Genomic DNA, 15,565 nt, shown 5'->3' on the forward strand with positions numbered 1-15,565 from the left:
GTTGTACAGCTTTTCACAGTAAATGCAAAAGGACAGCATTAATTTATTCCACATTGTTCTGCATCAGGACTAAAACTATGCAGTATCTGCCTTGTTACCCTCGCATATTTGAAAGTCTCAGCTATCCATGGTTGAGTGTCTGCTAACTTGCCCCCAAAGGTTATCCGTTTGCATCTTGATCTGCTTGAATCTTGAAGGCACATGATCACCACTGCAGCGGTCAGTCCAGCTCCTAAGTTTCGTCTTTCTCCTTTTGCAGATCTGGAGCAAGGCTGTCTTTCTCAGTGTGTCATCCATAAGCTTCATTTTCTGACTGTTCATGGTGTGACTATTCTGCTTCCAAAGTAATGTGTTCAGTCAAATGCTTCAGGTGATGCTGTTTCCCTATAAAAACATCAGCTCTACAGCCAAATACTTTCAAAGCACTAGATCTCCCCTGTATTTTCCTTTCAAACCATTAGCAAACTTTCTGGTACTTTCAAACGTCAGACGATCTTTTTTGTTTGCTTATAAAGCAACCTGCAGCCCTGAGCTAAATTTTACCTGGCCCTTTGTAAACGTACCCTGAGTATTTCTGAACACCATCATTCCACTGACATGCAGTCATGGGCGGCGGAGCCCGCGCAGGTGCAGGAAAAAGCAAAGCAAGAGTAACTGCAAAAGAGCCTACCAGTTATGGCCACCTGTTTCCATTCACACCCAGTGAAAAGAAAATCACCAAAAAGGAACAAGTGAAAAGTGGTGCTGACTGAAATATTTTTCAGGAGAAGCTGATAGCAAAAGCTCACAGAAGCGAATAGAGACTTACCCAGAAGGCAGATTTCATATACCCAGGCACTGGAAATTTCTGCTTCGGTCCTCAGCTTCTCTATCCAAACAACGTTCAGAGAGAACAACAAGCAAACATGCACACAAGCTCCAGAAACAGGGTTCAGCATAACCTGGGTAAAGCTAATGTGTTAATAATTATAATCTGCCACACATGAAGTGTTTTTCATCCTTTTTCTGGAATTTGTAGGTATTTTCCTTCATTAGTTTTGGAAGTCGAGTAAGAGAGTGCTTTCCTGCCTCCCTCCACGGTTTGTTAAGGAGTATGATGTTGCCATTCTTCCTAGATGAAGTCTTTTATTCCTGCAACTGGATACTTATGTTAATTCAATCCTATTTAAGAGCTGACATCTTATTCTTTATGAAATCATTTTTGTATTTTAATGACTTCTATTGCTGCTTGCAGAGCCATCACAACACTATCTAGATCACTATCTAGATCACACTTTATAAACATGAATTAAAATTCCTGTGCACTGTAGTAACAGTAACAGTAAAAAGCAGAGTTTATTCTCCATTATTTCTGATTGCCTTACCCAGTTTGGGAATAAGCCACGTTACACACACAGTGGTACCTAAACTGGCTCTGCACTTTGCTTAACTGAGCAGGACGTTTACGCTAGGGCACAACGCTTATGAACCGGCCAACCCTGGCCCAGAAGTACTTGTATTATCTAGGTTTTCCATCTTTCAGTTTTTTCAACCCCCTGTTTCCCCTGATAATTATATATTAATTTCACAGAGGATTACCTTTAGGGTATTGGATACACAAAAGATTAAATTTCAGGCCACAGAGAAACAGGTTCAGGCACGAACCAGAGAAAGGTCTTAGTCGGACTAATAGGCATATTGACTTGATATAATCTTTTATTCTTAGATGTGTTTCCTTGCTACTGTGTAACTCTATGGTTAATTGAGCTCCTAAAGCAATGAAGTTATAGCTATTTTTGTTATTTGATGCTGAACTATTTGGGGACACAGTATCCCTGTGTGCGTCTGGCTCCATCACTTTCCTACTTTACGGGTTTCTTTTTTCTGGGTTCTGCCTGCGCCTTTGTTAATCTACCCTCCTAAAAATTAAATATTCAGTCTGTGAGTTCATGTATACCAGAGACCTGCTTCTGATTTATACTCATGTAAGTTAGAACAGCAGTTAGATCAGGATTTCAGTTTTAGCATGTCAACTCCTACAACTGGAAAACCAAAAAAGGCATTGTAAAAGGTGGGGGTTGGTTTTAATCATATTTGGAGATGCAGTAAGCATATTAATCTCAGCTGAAATTATTAGGTAGGAGTGGTTTTTTGCATGAGTGTTCATTAATATCCATGGCATAGATACTTCGAAAAAACCAACAGTTTTAATCTAAAATCATAGACATTTTATAAATTGGACATCAGCAACAGGAAAGTCAACGTTTTGCCAAGTTCATTGCCAAAATCACCATTAGCTGACAGTTACACTAATAGAGAATGCAACTCTAGCCAAGGGAAAAAACCTACAGATATGATTTCTCCATGAGCATAAATAACCATGTTCCATATCGGGAGAATATGAACTTGTATAGCAGCTTGCACTTGTTCAGGTCTACTGCAAAATCCAGACCCTAAAACTATGTTGTTTGGTCCATTTACTGTTGTTGTTCTCTTATGGCAGCGCTCCAGAAATACTGTAAGGCTTGGCTAGAAAACAGTTTATGTTGATTTCTTGAATAAGAGAGTCCATGAACCTTAGTCAGTCTGTGCTTGTTCACAAGCAGTAATACACCCACCCAGTTATTTCCATGTAGGACAACCAGAGAAATACGTTGGCATCCCAGCCAGCCTTGTGCTAGTGTATTCTGGTAAGGCAGGGACAAGCTGGGGGTGAGGCGCCAGTGCTCCTGCCACACCAGATCATGCCAAGCCAAACACCATGGTATGACAGAAAAAGACAAAAAAACCTTGACAAAAAGCAGGCATGGGGATGAGGACTGTAGCTTTAAAGAGAGTGAATAGAGAAAATCTTTTCAGTTGTCTGAATGTCGAGTTGTACGCTGTATGTATTAAATGCAGAAATAGTAGTGCCTAGTAAAACACACTTGATCCATTTTTACAAGTGATGTAATATAATGGTCTGTGCGAAGTAACACGTTCTTGTGACTATCCACCTTCTAATCCAGGGCCATGCATTAGTGTCATAGCTGTGTTCTTGCTGCCCTCCGGGCTGTGAGTCACCATCTTCCACTTCCTCAAATAATTACAGGCAGCAGAAAGTGGCTGCTGCTTGGTCTCTCAAGGGCTTTCTCTGCTGCTGTAACAAGAAGGAAATTCACACAAAGACATTTTTCTGTGGATCATCAGTGGACACCTGAGACTCACTTTAAACCTCAGGCAAAGATAGCACTGCACACTAAACTTTTTGTGTCCATGCATTGCCTCACCTGTGCCAGATCTTTCCTGTCCTTTGCTGGAAGATCAGCCATCTATTAGTCTACACAGCACTGACCACCCCTTGGCTCTTGCTGAACCAGAAAACTAATAACATTGCAAAGTTTTCTTCCTTGGGGGAAAGGATGTGAAGCTCTGTTGTTTGTATTTCTTAGAATACAGTGTGTGTTATGTTGATGTGTCTAAACACGTACTGATTGCCGTTCATTTTTAGAAGGTGCATTTGGTGTTACGTGACTACTAAGCAACTGTGCAACCAAAATACGGCCCAATTCTCCACCACCCTGCACCTGGTTAGTGCTCTCCATCTGCAAAGTACGTGATAAACGGAAATAACTTAAAATTTTCCAGTCACTAGTTGTAGTAATTTGTGCCCATTTAAAAGGCTACATACTTGTAAATGACTACGCCAGGTGCAGAGAGGAAGAGAACCTGACCCTATCCAAAATTAATCTTTGCCCTGAATTAGGATTAATTTTTCAAAGAAGCCAGGATGTTTCTGCTTTCCTCGGTGTGTGTGTGTGTTGGGGGGAGGGTGCATGGCACACAGAGGCAGCGCAGGAGCAACTATTGAAATGGTCTTTGACTCAGCCCTCTCTGCTAGACAGAGCACGTTACAAAGGAGGCAAGAAGACCTGGAAGGAGCGTTTTCAGTGTTACTTACCTGGTACGAGCAGCGCAATCGGTACCGTCGGTCATCTGAAATGTCCTCCCAAAACATGTGCAGGTAAAACTTTTTTGTCACGCTGTATCACCGTGCAGCAATTCCAGTCCTTAATTCTGTGTTATTACCGCAGTGGGTAAAGCCTTGCTGGGCAGGTCTTGATCCCGCTAATGCATGTATTTGGAAGGGGGGAGCCAAGGATTGACGATCCTTTATTAAAAGCAGATTCTTTGGTTGGGCCCAGACTGGGGATATACTTTAGGGATGAGACTGTTACTTGAGAAGGTTTATATTGTTGGCTGGGGCATACTCTCCGGTTTTGTATCAGCTGACAGAGCCTATGTCTGATAAATGACTAATAACATTTCTGCAGAGGTGTTACTGGCAAAGAGATTAAAATAATACGCACCCTTTTTCCCCCTGCCCTTGGGAAGGGGAAAGATGTGCTGTTTGTAAACCACAGCCGGACCGTGAGCAGGCCGCTGCCGCCCGCTCGTCACCGTTCTGCCCTGTCTTTCCCAAAGCGCGGCCCCCGGGGCGAGCCCCGGCGACGGCCAGGTGTACCCACCCCGCCACCGACCGACCCTGCCCCAGCCGGGACACCGGGCAAACCCGCCTGTGCCGGTCGCCGGGGCTGCCCGGGGGCCGGGTCCCTCCCGCCGGGCAGGTGCCGGCTGAGGGAGGTGGGGCGGGAACGGGCCCGGCGCCCAGGTGGGGCCGGCGGGCGCGGCCCGCGGGGGTGGAGGGGGGCCGGGCCGGGCCGCTCACCCCCCCCCGGCCCCGCCAGCGCCGCTGAGGCTCCCGTGCGGCGCCGGCCGCCCCCGCCGGTAGCGGCAGCCCTCCCGCAGGGCGGGCTCAGCCGCAGGGGGCTGCCTGTCCCGCCGTCGCCAGCCCGGCGGGGGGGGGCGGTTGCCTCCAGGGCCGGTCCTCTGCCCCCTCCCTCCCTCCCACCCTTCCTCCCTCCCTCCCTCTCTCCCTCCCTCCTGCCGCCGCGGCGGAGGGCTGCCTCCCGCCGCAGGGGCCTCCCCGCATGGTCCTTGCCGCTGCCATGAGCCAGGCCCCGGCCCCCCGCGGCGCTGACCCGCCGGAGAGCGATGCCCGCAGCGGGGCCCCCAGCCGGGGCCCCGGCCGAGGGATGCCGCCGCCGCCCAGCCTGCCCCAGCTCCTCCACAAGTAAGAACCGCCCCGCGTTCCGCCGAGCCGGGAGGGCGGGCGGGGGGGGCGCGGGTCGCTCTCCCTCCCCGGCGGCGGCGCCCCCCCCTTCCCTCCCCCGCGGCCAGGGTGACAGCCGGGCGGGCGGAGGGTCGGCCCGGCCCCGGCCGAGCGGTGCCCCGCGGGGCTGAGCCTCGCCTGGGCCGCCCGGTGCAGCGGCCGGCGGCGGGGCCGTCCCCGCTGATGTGGGGCACGTACCCCGCTGAAGTCCGGCACCGGTCCCGCTCCCCGGCAGAAGTTTTCTGCCCGAGAAGCCGCTCGTGTCGGTTTTCCGAGGGCTCGCCCCGGCACCGCGTCTCCGCCCGGGGGCTCGGTCGGGGAAGTTTCCTCCGGTGGCCGGTGCCGTGCCCCTGCCCGCAGTGCCCGCAGCCGCCCCTCCGCTTGCGGACCGGGGTGTCTCCTGTCAGGCCTGGGGCGAGGGCCCCGGCTTGTGCCAGCAGCGATCGCACCTCTGCGACACGGTCACGGAAAAAGTAACCTGTGCTGCGTGGAAGGCGTATCACTGAGGGCAGAGCGGCCTTGTGCTGTTTCATTTGCCAGCCGGAAAGAGAGGGAAAAAGTACTTTTGCTACACAGAGGTAGTGGTGCGAGCGATACTTTTCTGGCAAAATGAGAAGCTTGAAGCCAAACCGAATGCTCTGTAGTTAGTACGTGAAGCACGAGTTACACAGAAGTTGATTCACGATGGTTGCGTGCGCTGTATCTGTGTTTTCCCCAAGTCGTAACGTGTTAAAAGAGATGGGGCCTTTGAACAGAGCAGTAAATCTACTGATGAACGCCCAGTTCTGCAGCCGTTAGAATTGCCTTCTATTACTTTAAGATTTGCCGATTGAGTTGGCGAGCGGGACGCAAGCAGTGTGGGTTGGGAGACGCTTTTGACGTTATGTCCCAGGCCACCAACTGGACTGAGCCTGTGTTCGGCCGACAAGCAAAGCACGAGTGTGACACAGCGCTGCTGAGCTGCGGCGGCCTCGCAGCTGGGCTTGCGCCGCTTTCCCGCAACAGCCCCTTTATGAAAGGCGCTGGTTTAGGCATCTCCTTGATCAGCTTGTCAACAAAACCCAACAGTGTAGCTAACGGAGGAAATGATTTCAAACCTCGCACTTGTATTTGCAAAATATATACGCACATGTGTATAAATATATGTGTGCGTGTATGCTTTAACGTTACAGCAGACAAAGTATAAACATTATTTTAAGTTGGGAATCGTGTTACCTTTTTTAAATCTGTATGAAACCGGACTTTTGAAGTTGCTGTGCAGTGTGGCCCATAAATTCTTGATGCTTGGTTTTCTTTTTTGTCTGTTTGCTTTTAAATCACGTTTTGTAACTTAATCGTGAAAACGTTAATGGTTCTCATTACCCACATTTTTATTCCTAATTGGAAATACGGACTTGGGAGTTTGCATTGAAACTGAAACATTAATGGTTGCTTCCTAAGTGCCCTGGGCAGCTGCAGTGCTACATATGAATTAGTGTGCGACCAGAAGGTAATTTACACTTACTCAAAATCAGTCTTAAATTTTAAACTACGGTCTTTAAAGATGGCCCTTATTTTTTCATGTTTATCAAGACTTTATGTGCATGTGTATTGCAAGTCAGATAGGCAGAGCTGTCAAGACTGCTTCATGGTTGTATTTCTAATGCAGCGCATGTTATGCACAAAGGTATCGTGATTTCGCCTGTTATGCCTACTAGCAAATTATTGGTAGGAAAACTTGAAATTGTTTTGTTTTGAGCCTATCTTTAATGGAAAGATTTGAGATGCCATGTTCTGACCGTTCTTTATCATGGTAACGTGATGCAGAATGGCAAATGTCGAGTGTCTCCATCTAAGGTCCTGCAACTTGATCGTATGGTTTTGTAACCATGCAGCATAATTTGGTGTGCGCCTCTGTGTTTACCTGGTCATTAATAAATCTCCACCCTGCATTTAATTGGAAACCTAGGCAAATTATATTTTGCTTTTCTGATAATAACTTGGTGGTTTATAATCTGAATTATATATTCAGTGATTGCTAGGAAGGGAGATGTTAGGTAATATCTTAAATTGCTCTTCTGAATTTATTTCTAATATGCTAGAACAGGTATTATGACTGGCAAAGTAGGGTGGAAAGGAAAGCAGTGATTCTTCTACAAAATGAAGTTGCAGTTTCATTACTAGGAAAGAAAACATTGACCTATTTTCCCAAGCATTTTGATTTTCTTAACTGGTCTATTTTTTTTTTAACAATTGCCGTCTTTTTGCTTTGCAAGCTGCAGTAAACAAGTGTGCAGCCTCAGAATGCTAATTCAGAGCCCTGTAGGTCAGGGTATTGCGTGGTGTTTAACTGGATCTCCCTGTTTAAACACATCTATTTTTCATTATACCGTTTAAACTTAGAAAGCTCTCTGGTTTCCTTCTTCCTTCCCCCCAGTACTTTTGTTAGAAATTTTTACAGATGTTAGGTGAAGACTGATATAATTTTAAAAAAATTACTTCCTACATGGGCAGCTGGTAAACTTTCACTGGGAACACTGAGTATTGGACAAGGATTAAAATTTAGTGAAACTGGAGATCTTAAATGTTTTTGGTAGCAGCTACATTGACTGAACTCGTGCAACACAGGTAGCATGTACCATATTCTTTAAATGCCTCTCTCCTTTAACATTTATAATGTAATTTTAGTATTAAAATATAACTGAATCCCTAGTTTGAAATTTTTTGCTGATAGTACCTGAATACAATAAGATATAAATAGAAATATGCTGTCTACATGTTGTATTTTTCCCCTGAGTGACAATGTCATTTCAGTTGATAATAAAGGTCCAATCATAAGATTTACAGAGCAGTTAAAGCTTTCTATCTATGCAGGCTGTTGTGATGTTTGATGGGAAAATACCTCTTATTTTCCAAAAGTAAAAGCCTTACTGCAGTCAAAGCCCTTAAGTTGTAGAGCTGAGAATGAAATGTAGAGCTGGTGGGGAAGGGAAACCTGAATTTACTCACAAGAGAGGATGACTTACAAAAACATATGCTTGCATATGAAATAAAGCAGAAGACTGAGAAGAAGGAGCAGGGCAGTTGTAATGGTGTTGGTTAGTGTTCATAACTGGTTTCTACTGTGGTTGTGTGGAAGGAGTGGAAATGCTGGGTAAGGTCTGTAGTACCAGCAAGTGAAACACAACGGGAAATCTCTGAAAAGACCTCAGATAGCTGTTCTGCACAGAGAGGTTTTAATGCATTTTTGGAACTGCTGGTTCAGGGGGGTTTTTTGCCTCTTTTGGTAAGTCTGGTCTTACGAGAAAATTTTTGTTTATCATTTGGAGGTTTTGTTTATAATTTGCAATTACATTGCAAAATGTCATTTTTAGATGACAGCTCAGTATGTGACAGATTTTAGCACCTGCTGTTAGGTTGGCTGGAGTGCCTAAGCAGCATGAGAGAGTGGAGATGTCTATTAGTAATTCCAGGTGTGCGATTCATTGCAGTCTGATGGAGCAACTAGCTGGAAATAACTGAGAGAAAGGACGTAGTGAAGGCTGTGGGCTAACTATAAAGGTGTTGTATGAGGAGTGCTTTCTGTGATAGTTCTTGCTTAAAACATGCCGCAAGTAAACTCCATAATTACAGGAGACCTAATTGTATTGAAATACAATCTCTTTGTATGTTCTAATGGCTGGTTGCATGCTTTCGGTTCTAATGATTTGTCATGGGTAATATCTGTCCAGTGGAAATGGAGCAGTTTTTAACTCCCTGTGTTGATACAGGGGTGTATGTTTTACAAATTGAATAAAGACATCTTAAAACAAAGGGAGGAAAAACAAAGTTAATAATTTTTTTTTTTTTTGAAGGGGTTGTGCCCTGGAGATTTTTGAGTTCCTCTAGAAGGACGATGGAATTTCCAACATCTGCGCCCAAGTCGTCATCAGTTTGTGCCAGTTCTGGGGGCAGACAGGAGTAAGCAGGCTGGTGCTGAATGTTTTGAGTCCTTTATTTCCTGTAGCAGCGAGGAGGAAACTTGTTGGGAAAACTAACCTCCAACTTATTTTTTTTTTTTAAAACTTAAACCCAGTATGTTAAGCACGTGCTTTTGATGTGCTTCCTTGTGTGTTTATTTTGTGTAAAGTGTGGAATTTTCTTTTTCTTTTTTCTTTCTTTTTTTTTCCCCAACTCAAGGTCTCTCAGGAGAGATAAAATATGAAATGTATTCCCGTTATATACATTAGTCATGGCAAATAGTTTGGCATATATGGCAAAGGCTAAACTGATACTTAACAAGAGGACATTAGGAGAAACACTGGTTTTACTGTTTCTCTTCTTACTGTTACCGATCCAGGCTTTCCATATTTATTTGCCTTTTAAAGTACATCTCCAAAATCTGATTCGGTTCCCTACCTGACAGAGCCCTGAAAACTCATGGAGTTTGTGTTCTGAGAACTCTAATGGCCCTGAATGGAGATGAAAACAAAACAGAAAGTGCTGTAGCTGTTTTAGCTGAGCAGCTTTATCAAAACAAGGGACAGGAGCTGAAAAAGCAGACTGCATGGTGTTGGACTTGCCAGAGAATGTAGGAGCTAAACCCGCGTTATTAAACTCCTCCTTGTGTTTCCAATTCATTGTCTTTGTATGTTATGAAACACACAGCGAGGGAACCTCAGTTTTCTTGGAATTGTCTGGCTTCTCACCTGACATTAGAATCAGAGCTTAAAATGTGTGTATCAAATACATGTGCGCATGGAGGGGCGGGGGGGGGCGGCAGAGACAGGGACCCCTGGGGGGTGCTTCACTTTTAAGTTTACTTGCTTTCGAAAAGTAACATCAACGATGATAATCACCTTCAAGTCAGGTAATTAAGATTTCTCTTTTCTCTTAACATTTCATTTTGTTAACATTTCTCATTTAAACTACTTTTTAAAAAAAATTTCTTTTCTGATGGAAACCAATGACCCCTCCTGTATATCAGGTGTGACCCAAAGCTTAAAGATGAATTAATCATATGGATGTTCTCTGTTTTAAACAAAAATGGCTGGAAGTGTGGGTTTCTTTGTCTTGAAATCTTTTGTGTTTGTTTCGGGGGTTTTTCTGTTTCTTTTTTTAATTCTCATTTAAAATGCAACAGCTTACTGGGAGAAAAGCACAATAAAATTGAATTTAAGGACTGAAGAGAGAGCACAGAGGTACAAAGTGGAAAGGGGTCAGGAAAAAGAATTTAGGAGGAATGTCTTGCATGTAAACATCTCCATGTAATCTGGTTTGTATTATCAGTTATTAATCAATTCTTAGTTGCCCAGAAATGTCAAAATTCTTTCACATATTTTAGTGGAGAGAGAGAGAACGGCAGTGATATCAACTTTTATCTACTTTATAAGAAGCAATGTAATAAGTGGGTTTTGGACCACGACACATGGGAATCGAGTCTTCTTTACTGCAGCTAAGTTGCTCTTTTATTGGAAATTTAATACTACTGTTCCCATCAATGGGAAGACTGGGAAATGTGTTCTTTTGGTTTTCCTCTTAATTCAGCCCATGCCCATTCAGAGTTGCATGCACCTAACAGTGAATAGTTACATCTGACCTGCTGATCTACTGCTACGCTGTGCTGATAATGCTAAAATCTTTCTGACCCCATTTGGAGGAAAGGAAAATGGAGATGGGTAAAGACCTCAATACCTTTTAGTTCTGATCCTTTCTGGGGGCTGTCAAAATGGGAGGAACTAGATCTTCAAAGATATATTTATACTTCATACTGCAAAAATTTATTTAGGAGGGAAGAAACCGGATTGTTTGCATAAAATAATTTTAGTCACTTTAAAATGCTCCTTCAAATAGAATATGTTTTTTCTGAAGAGTAAGCTGTCTTGATTTTTTTTTTATTTAAACGTACCCCTTTGATCTGATTTGCAGCTAGACACTTTATCAGACTGACTTTATTCCCCTGAATATACTCCCCCTTTTTTTCCCCTCTTCATCCTTTGTAACATTTTATAGTTGATTTAAGGATGTAATCGCTCTGTTAGCCTCTGCCCCTCTGTGTCCAGCTGCTTTCTCTTTGTCACGCTAATGACCCGTCACAGTGAAGCTGTCACTTGACACACTGGGTGAAACCAGAAAACCTGCCACTTTGGGTTTTAGAAACGTTTAATATCTGTTCTGTTCTGACAACTCAAGCCCAGCCCGTTTTACAAATGCCTCTTGCCTATTTAGAAAAAATGCCAAATAAAAGCATTGGGTATTCTGTTGCAGGAAGGGGCAAAGACTTGTTTTCTTAAAGGATGCGATGCAATTATTTTGTTGCAGGCTTACTGCATTTTTTTTGGTGTGTGTATGTAAACTTGTGAAGTGTGAGTTTAACTGGTATTAATTGTACCACAAGCTTCATATTTCTCTCGTGCATCTGAGGAACAACAAGGAAGATGATTTGTTGGTTTTCTGTATGTCCGTGTTGGGAGATGAGCTGAACGGACAGCAAGGGGGACCGGCGTGGAGTTGCGCTGTGTGGTTGTTACACTAAGTGATGCTGTTCAGGTTTGTCCTCCATCGTCTGCATTGTTTAAAGGCATGCAGGTGCTCACCAGCCTTTGCAGAATGCTCCAAAGATGCCATGAGCCATGCCTGACTCTGTGGGTGACACGAATCTGTAGCTATACTGGTTGTGTAGTCCATCTCCTGCATGGTTTTAACTCTAAAGCCTGTGTTACATGAAATGTTAATGATGGTAACTGCTTTAAGAGGGGTGAGAGAATATTCTGCTTAATCACTTTTGGATATATTTCTTACTAGGAAAAGACAGGGACAGGGTAAAGAGGTGTTTAATTCCTGTTCCCTTGAGTAATGTCTTGCTGGTCAGGATGGACAGAGAAAATGGTATTGTGGGCAGGTTATAAGCAAGCTCCCTGGCTGATTTCTGATCACCTGGTCCCTTCCCTGGCTTACTGGCTTTTGAGATACCAAAAACATCTGATGTTATCTAGTCTTAGCTTTCCTCAACTCGCCATAAATCTTGTGATTTTTCTGTACAGTAGGCTGAAGAGTATTAGAATTCAGTCAGTGTAGAATGTCTTGAATTTAGTAGTGTCTAAAGCTACAGTTTTATGTATCGTGGCTTTTTTCTGTGAGGGGGGAGATGTGTGAATTGATGGTGTCTGTGAGCTAGGACGCTTCTTTGGAAATGTGCAGGAGTTGCTCTTGCTTTTTTACTTACATTTGAATCTTTGTTTTAAGAAATAGACTTTAAGTACCTCTGCAACAAATGGCTTGATGGCTGAAGTTTCCTTTCCTGAGATAACAAATACTCTTCTGTGGGCTTTTGCGTATTGTATGTTGAAAAGCAGCAGTAAATTGACCACAGTCTGTTTCTGCAGTATGAAATATTATTTCTGACTCTGCTGATTAACATGTTCTCTTCTTAGGAGAAGATATGCTAAGCAACTAGGTTGATACATACAGGTCATTACACTGTTCTCTTTTTGGCCTCAGTTTTTTAAAAAACTGTAAAATAAAATCGTGAAGTACTGAGAACAAACTGCCTTATAATGCTTTAATAATGTCTTTTCCACCCTGTTCTGCTCTGCGGAACTAGAGTGAGAGCAGATTAACTTCTGGTACAGAGAAGTCTGCTCCAGTGCCTGCAGAGCTGTGCATAGCTATGTGTGTCTGCATGGTTTGCAGTCTGGATGCCACTCCAGAGATTGTGAGAGATTTCCTCTGCTCCCCCACATAAAGTTTTTTATTAGAGATTATGCACAGTTCAGACTGAGGATAGGATTTGGAGAAAATATGAGTCTTGTCTCCTGAAATCGTAGAGAGAAATATTAGCAAACTAGGGTGAGATTTTTTTTTTTTTTTCCCCAACCCTAGGCTTCTCTTATCTTCTAGACTCTTCCATTAACACATCTTAACATTCACACCCCTGCTATCCATGTACTCTGTGTCATCCATTTGTGCCTCACTCATGGCACATTCTTGTAAGGTCACCTACAGCTTTCCACCGTCCTGCCAACCAACAACCAAACATTGGGCTCTTTTCTTTATTTACCGCGTCATTCAAGGTCACTATTCTATCCTGTAGCAACACCTTCTCATGGTACAGGCAGGGCTTACCCTTTTGCTGTCATCTTTCTGCTGACTCTCTTTGAGATGACCCAAGAGATTTGCCTCAGGTTACTCTGACGTGCATTGTGCATAGGAAAGCGTCATTGATGTCTCTAGAGGTGAACGTGTTTGTAAGTAATATAGAAGAATAGTGATTGACTGGGATGGTGTTTCTAGATACCTCTGTTGGCTGCATGAGCAAGCAGGTTCGTAGGTAATGTGTAAACAAATGAATAAAATTTCTGTAGTACTTGAATCCAAGTTAACTCTTGTATTTTCTGCACTGTTTTGGATGTTACTTGAACATACGTTCTTTTTTCCAGCTCTTGGCGAAGTTAAAAATGCTTACTACCTACTTCAAATTTGACAATAAAATTTAAGTTAATCACATATCAGTGTATCTTCGCTAGATCAAACTTCTGAAAGACAAGGGATTGTTACTGTTCAACCTAGGTTTTGTAGGTTTTCTGCACTGCAAAGTATTAAAGGATTGAATTTCCTTCAAAAAAACTAGGAGTAAAATGGAAATTCTCAAGGGCTAGAAGAGATTCAGTCATGTGTTTAGATGGTTAAAGTATTTCCTGTGCAGAGTAAAGCAACACATCTTATATATTACATGTTAGGTGAGCAAGCCAGTTTGCTTGTCAGTGGTAAATAAGATGTAATTTCCTCTTTGGATGTAGTGTATGTACTATGAGACTGATCGTGCAAAGCCTATTCATACAGATGAGGATTATTTATGTGTGTAAGGCTTTAGAGGATCAGATCTTATTATCTGTCTGCAAGGCTTCATGACTGTTTACTGCTTTTTTTTTTTGCCAGGTAACTAAGAATCCTGCACAGAAATGTTAAGAAGAGTAATTGCTGATAGGAGAGACCTAATACAGTAGAAGGCAAAGAAAATAACAAAGTTACCTTGTGATCCAGCACTGAAACTTCTCTTTTGAAAGAGAGCATGGAGCTGTGCAGGGAGGAGTATGGATCCATGCTCCTTTGTGCTTCTTAATAGCATGTTAATGGTCTGACATGTTTTAAAACCAACACTCTGGAGTGTTAAAGCCTCACTGGCTATAGGGGTTTGTAGAGTGGGAGGTAGAGAGGGGTTTACAAAGAGCCCATCAGCTCCTCTGCATGGTGCTGCACTTACAGGTGGCCATCACTGCTGTCTTCCCCTTTGTGCTGGGCATTTGGGAGAAAAAAGGCATGGTCTTAGGTCTCTCATCTAAGTTGGCTACTTGCTTTGTTCTCTGTGTAAATTCTTGGGAGATTTTTTTTTTTTTACAGTTGCGGTTTTTTTAATGAAATAACATGAAAATAACAGATACAATTTTGTGGTATTTCCCCCTGTATTCAAAGGAGCTTTTCTAAATTTTCTCAAGATCCCATTTTATCCTAATCCATATGGCAAGGACATAAAACATCAGGAACTATGATTACTTTCTGGATTGTTGGCAAAATTTACAAGGGAAATCTGCTCTAAACTGCAAGACAGCCATTTGTAGCCTTTTCTGAACAACATGCTGTTTCTTACTGTGCATTTTGGCACTACTTGGCACTGCTCTGTGTGTAATCTCCTGCTCTGTAGAATAGAAGACGCTTTTACAGAAAGATACAAACATGTACCAGAGACTCTCCACACGTTTCTTATTGATCCGTTTAATATGATAGATTTTTCTTTTGTGTGCCCTTCTTTGAAGCATTAAAACCTACTGTTTTGCTTTGGCATTTCTGTAATTTCAAGCTGTATTATGTGAAAGTTGGTAGCAGTGTTCCAAAGCCAAGGACTTGATTGGCAAGTTTTAGCTGTGAGTAAATTTTCACAGCTGATCCATAAATCCCCGACAGACCATTAGGAGCTTCATAGCGGCTCTGGCAAGCTCTCCTACAATAATTGTAGTTTTAAGTTTGTTATATTTAGTTTTCTCACCTCTTAGCTGGATGCCAGGGGGACCTCACTAGAAGCAAACCAGCTCTGTATCTACTTTTTCCTCCAAGTTGGCAGTTTGTACAGATAGCACAGCGTGGGAGGAGGGCTTGCTAGTTGAGTCCCAGTGGACAAGACAGAAACTGTCCAAGGATGTGACTTGTGACAAATGGACCCCATATCTGGGATTAGACATTTCAGTAATTCAAGACTTGGAGTACATGATTTCTCACCCCCCACCTCCAGCTCCTGCTCTTAAGAAGTAACAGAATCAACAAGGGAGGCAGAAAAAATGCTTCTTCCAGCTTAAACATGACAGTGTTGTATATAATTCTGTGAGACAGGGAGGCAGCTCTTAATTTAAATTCCCTGAGATAACTGTACTTATTTATCTGTAGCGAAACTGGCAGAGTGACCAGCTTTTAGGAGTGACCACT

The 15,565-nt window shown here is 43.3% G+C and overlaps 1 protein-coding gene across 10 annotated transcripts in view; it reads left to right on the forward strand.

Moving 5' to 3' along the window:
- Positions 1 to 4,920: 4,920 nt before the first annotated feature.
- The window catches only part of RBM20 (RNA binding motif protein 20), a 108,184-nt gene continuing 97,539 nt past the window's right edge, over positions 4,921 to 15,565 (forward strand). For 9 of the 10 annotated variants that reach the window (XR_012624024.1, XR_012624023.1, XR_012624026.1 and 6 more), the window contains exon 1: positions 4,921 to 5,092. Coding sequence is in view for 4 of the 10 variants with exons in the window: in XM_074831246.1 (XP_074687347.1) it covers positions 4,950 to 5,092 (143 nt within the window). In the remaining 6 variants the exon portion in view is untranslated. Of the gene's footprint in view, positions 5,093 to 8,334; positions 8,397 to 15,565 lie in introns of those variants that run through there. The other variant, XM_074831251.1, reaches the window with a different exon arrangement.

This window comes from Strix aluco, chromosome 7, assembly GCF_031877795.1.
Source record: "Strix aluco isolate bStrAlu1 chromosome 7, bStrAlu1.hap1, whole genome shotgun sequence".
Taxonomy (NCBI): domain Eukaryota; kingdom Metazoa; phylum Chordata; class Aves; order Strigiformes; family Strigidae; genus Strix; species Strix aluco.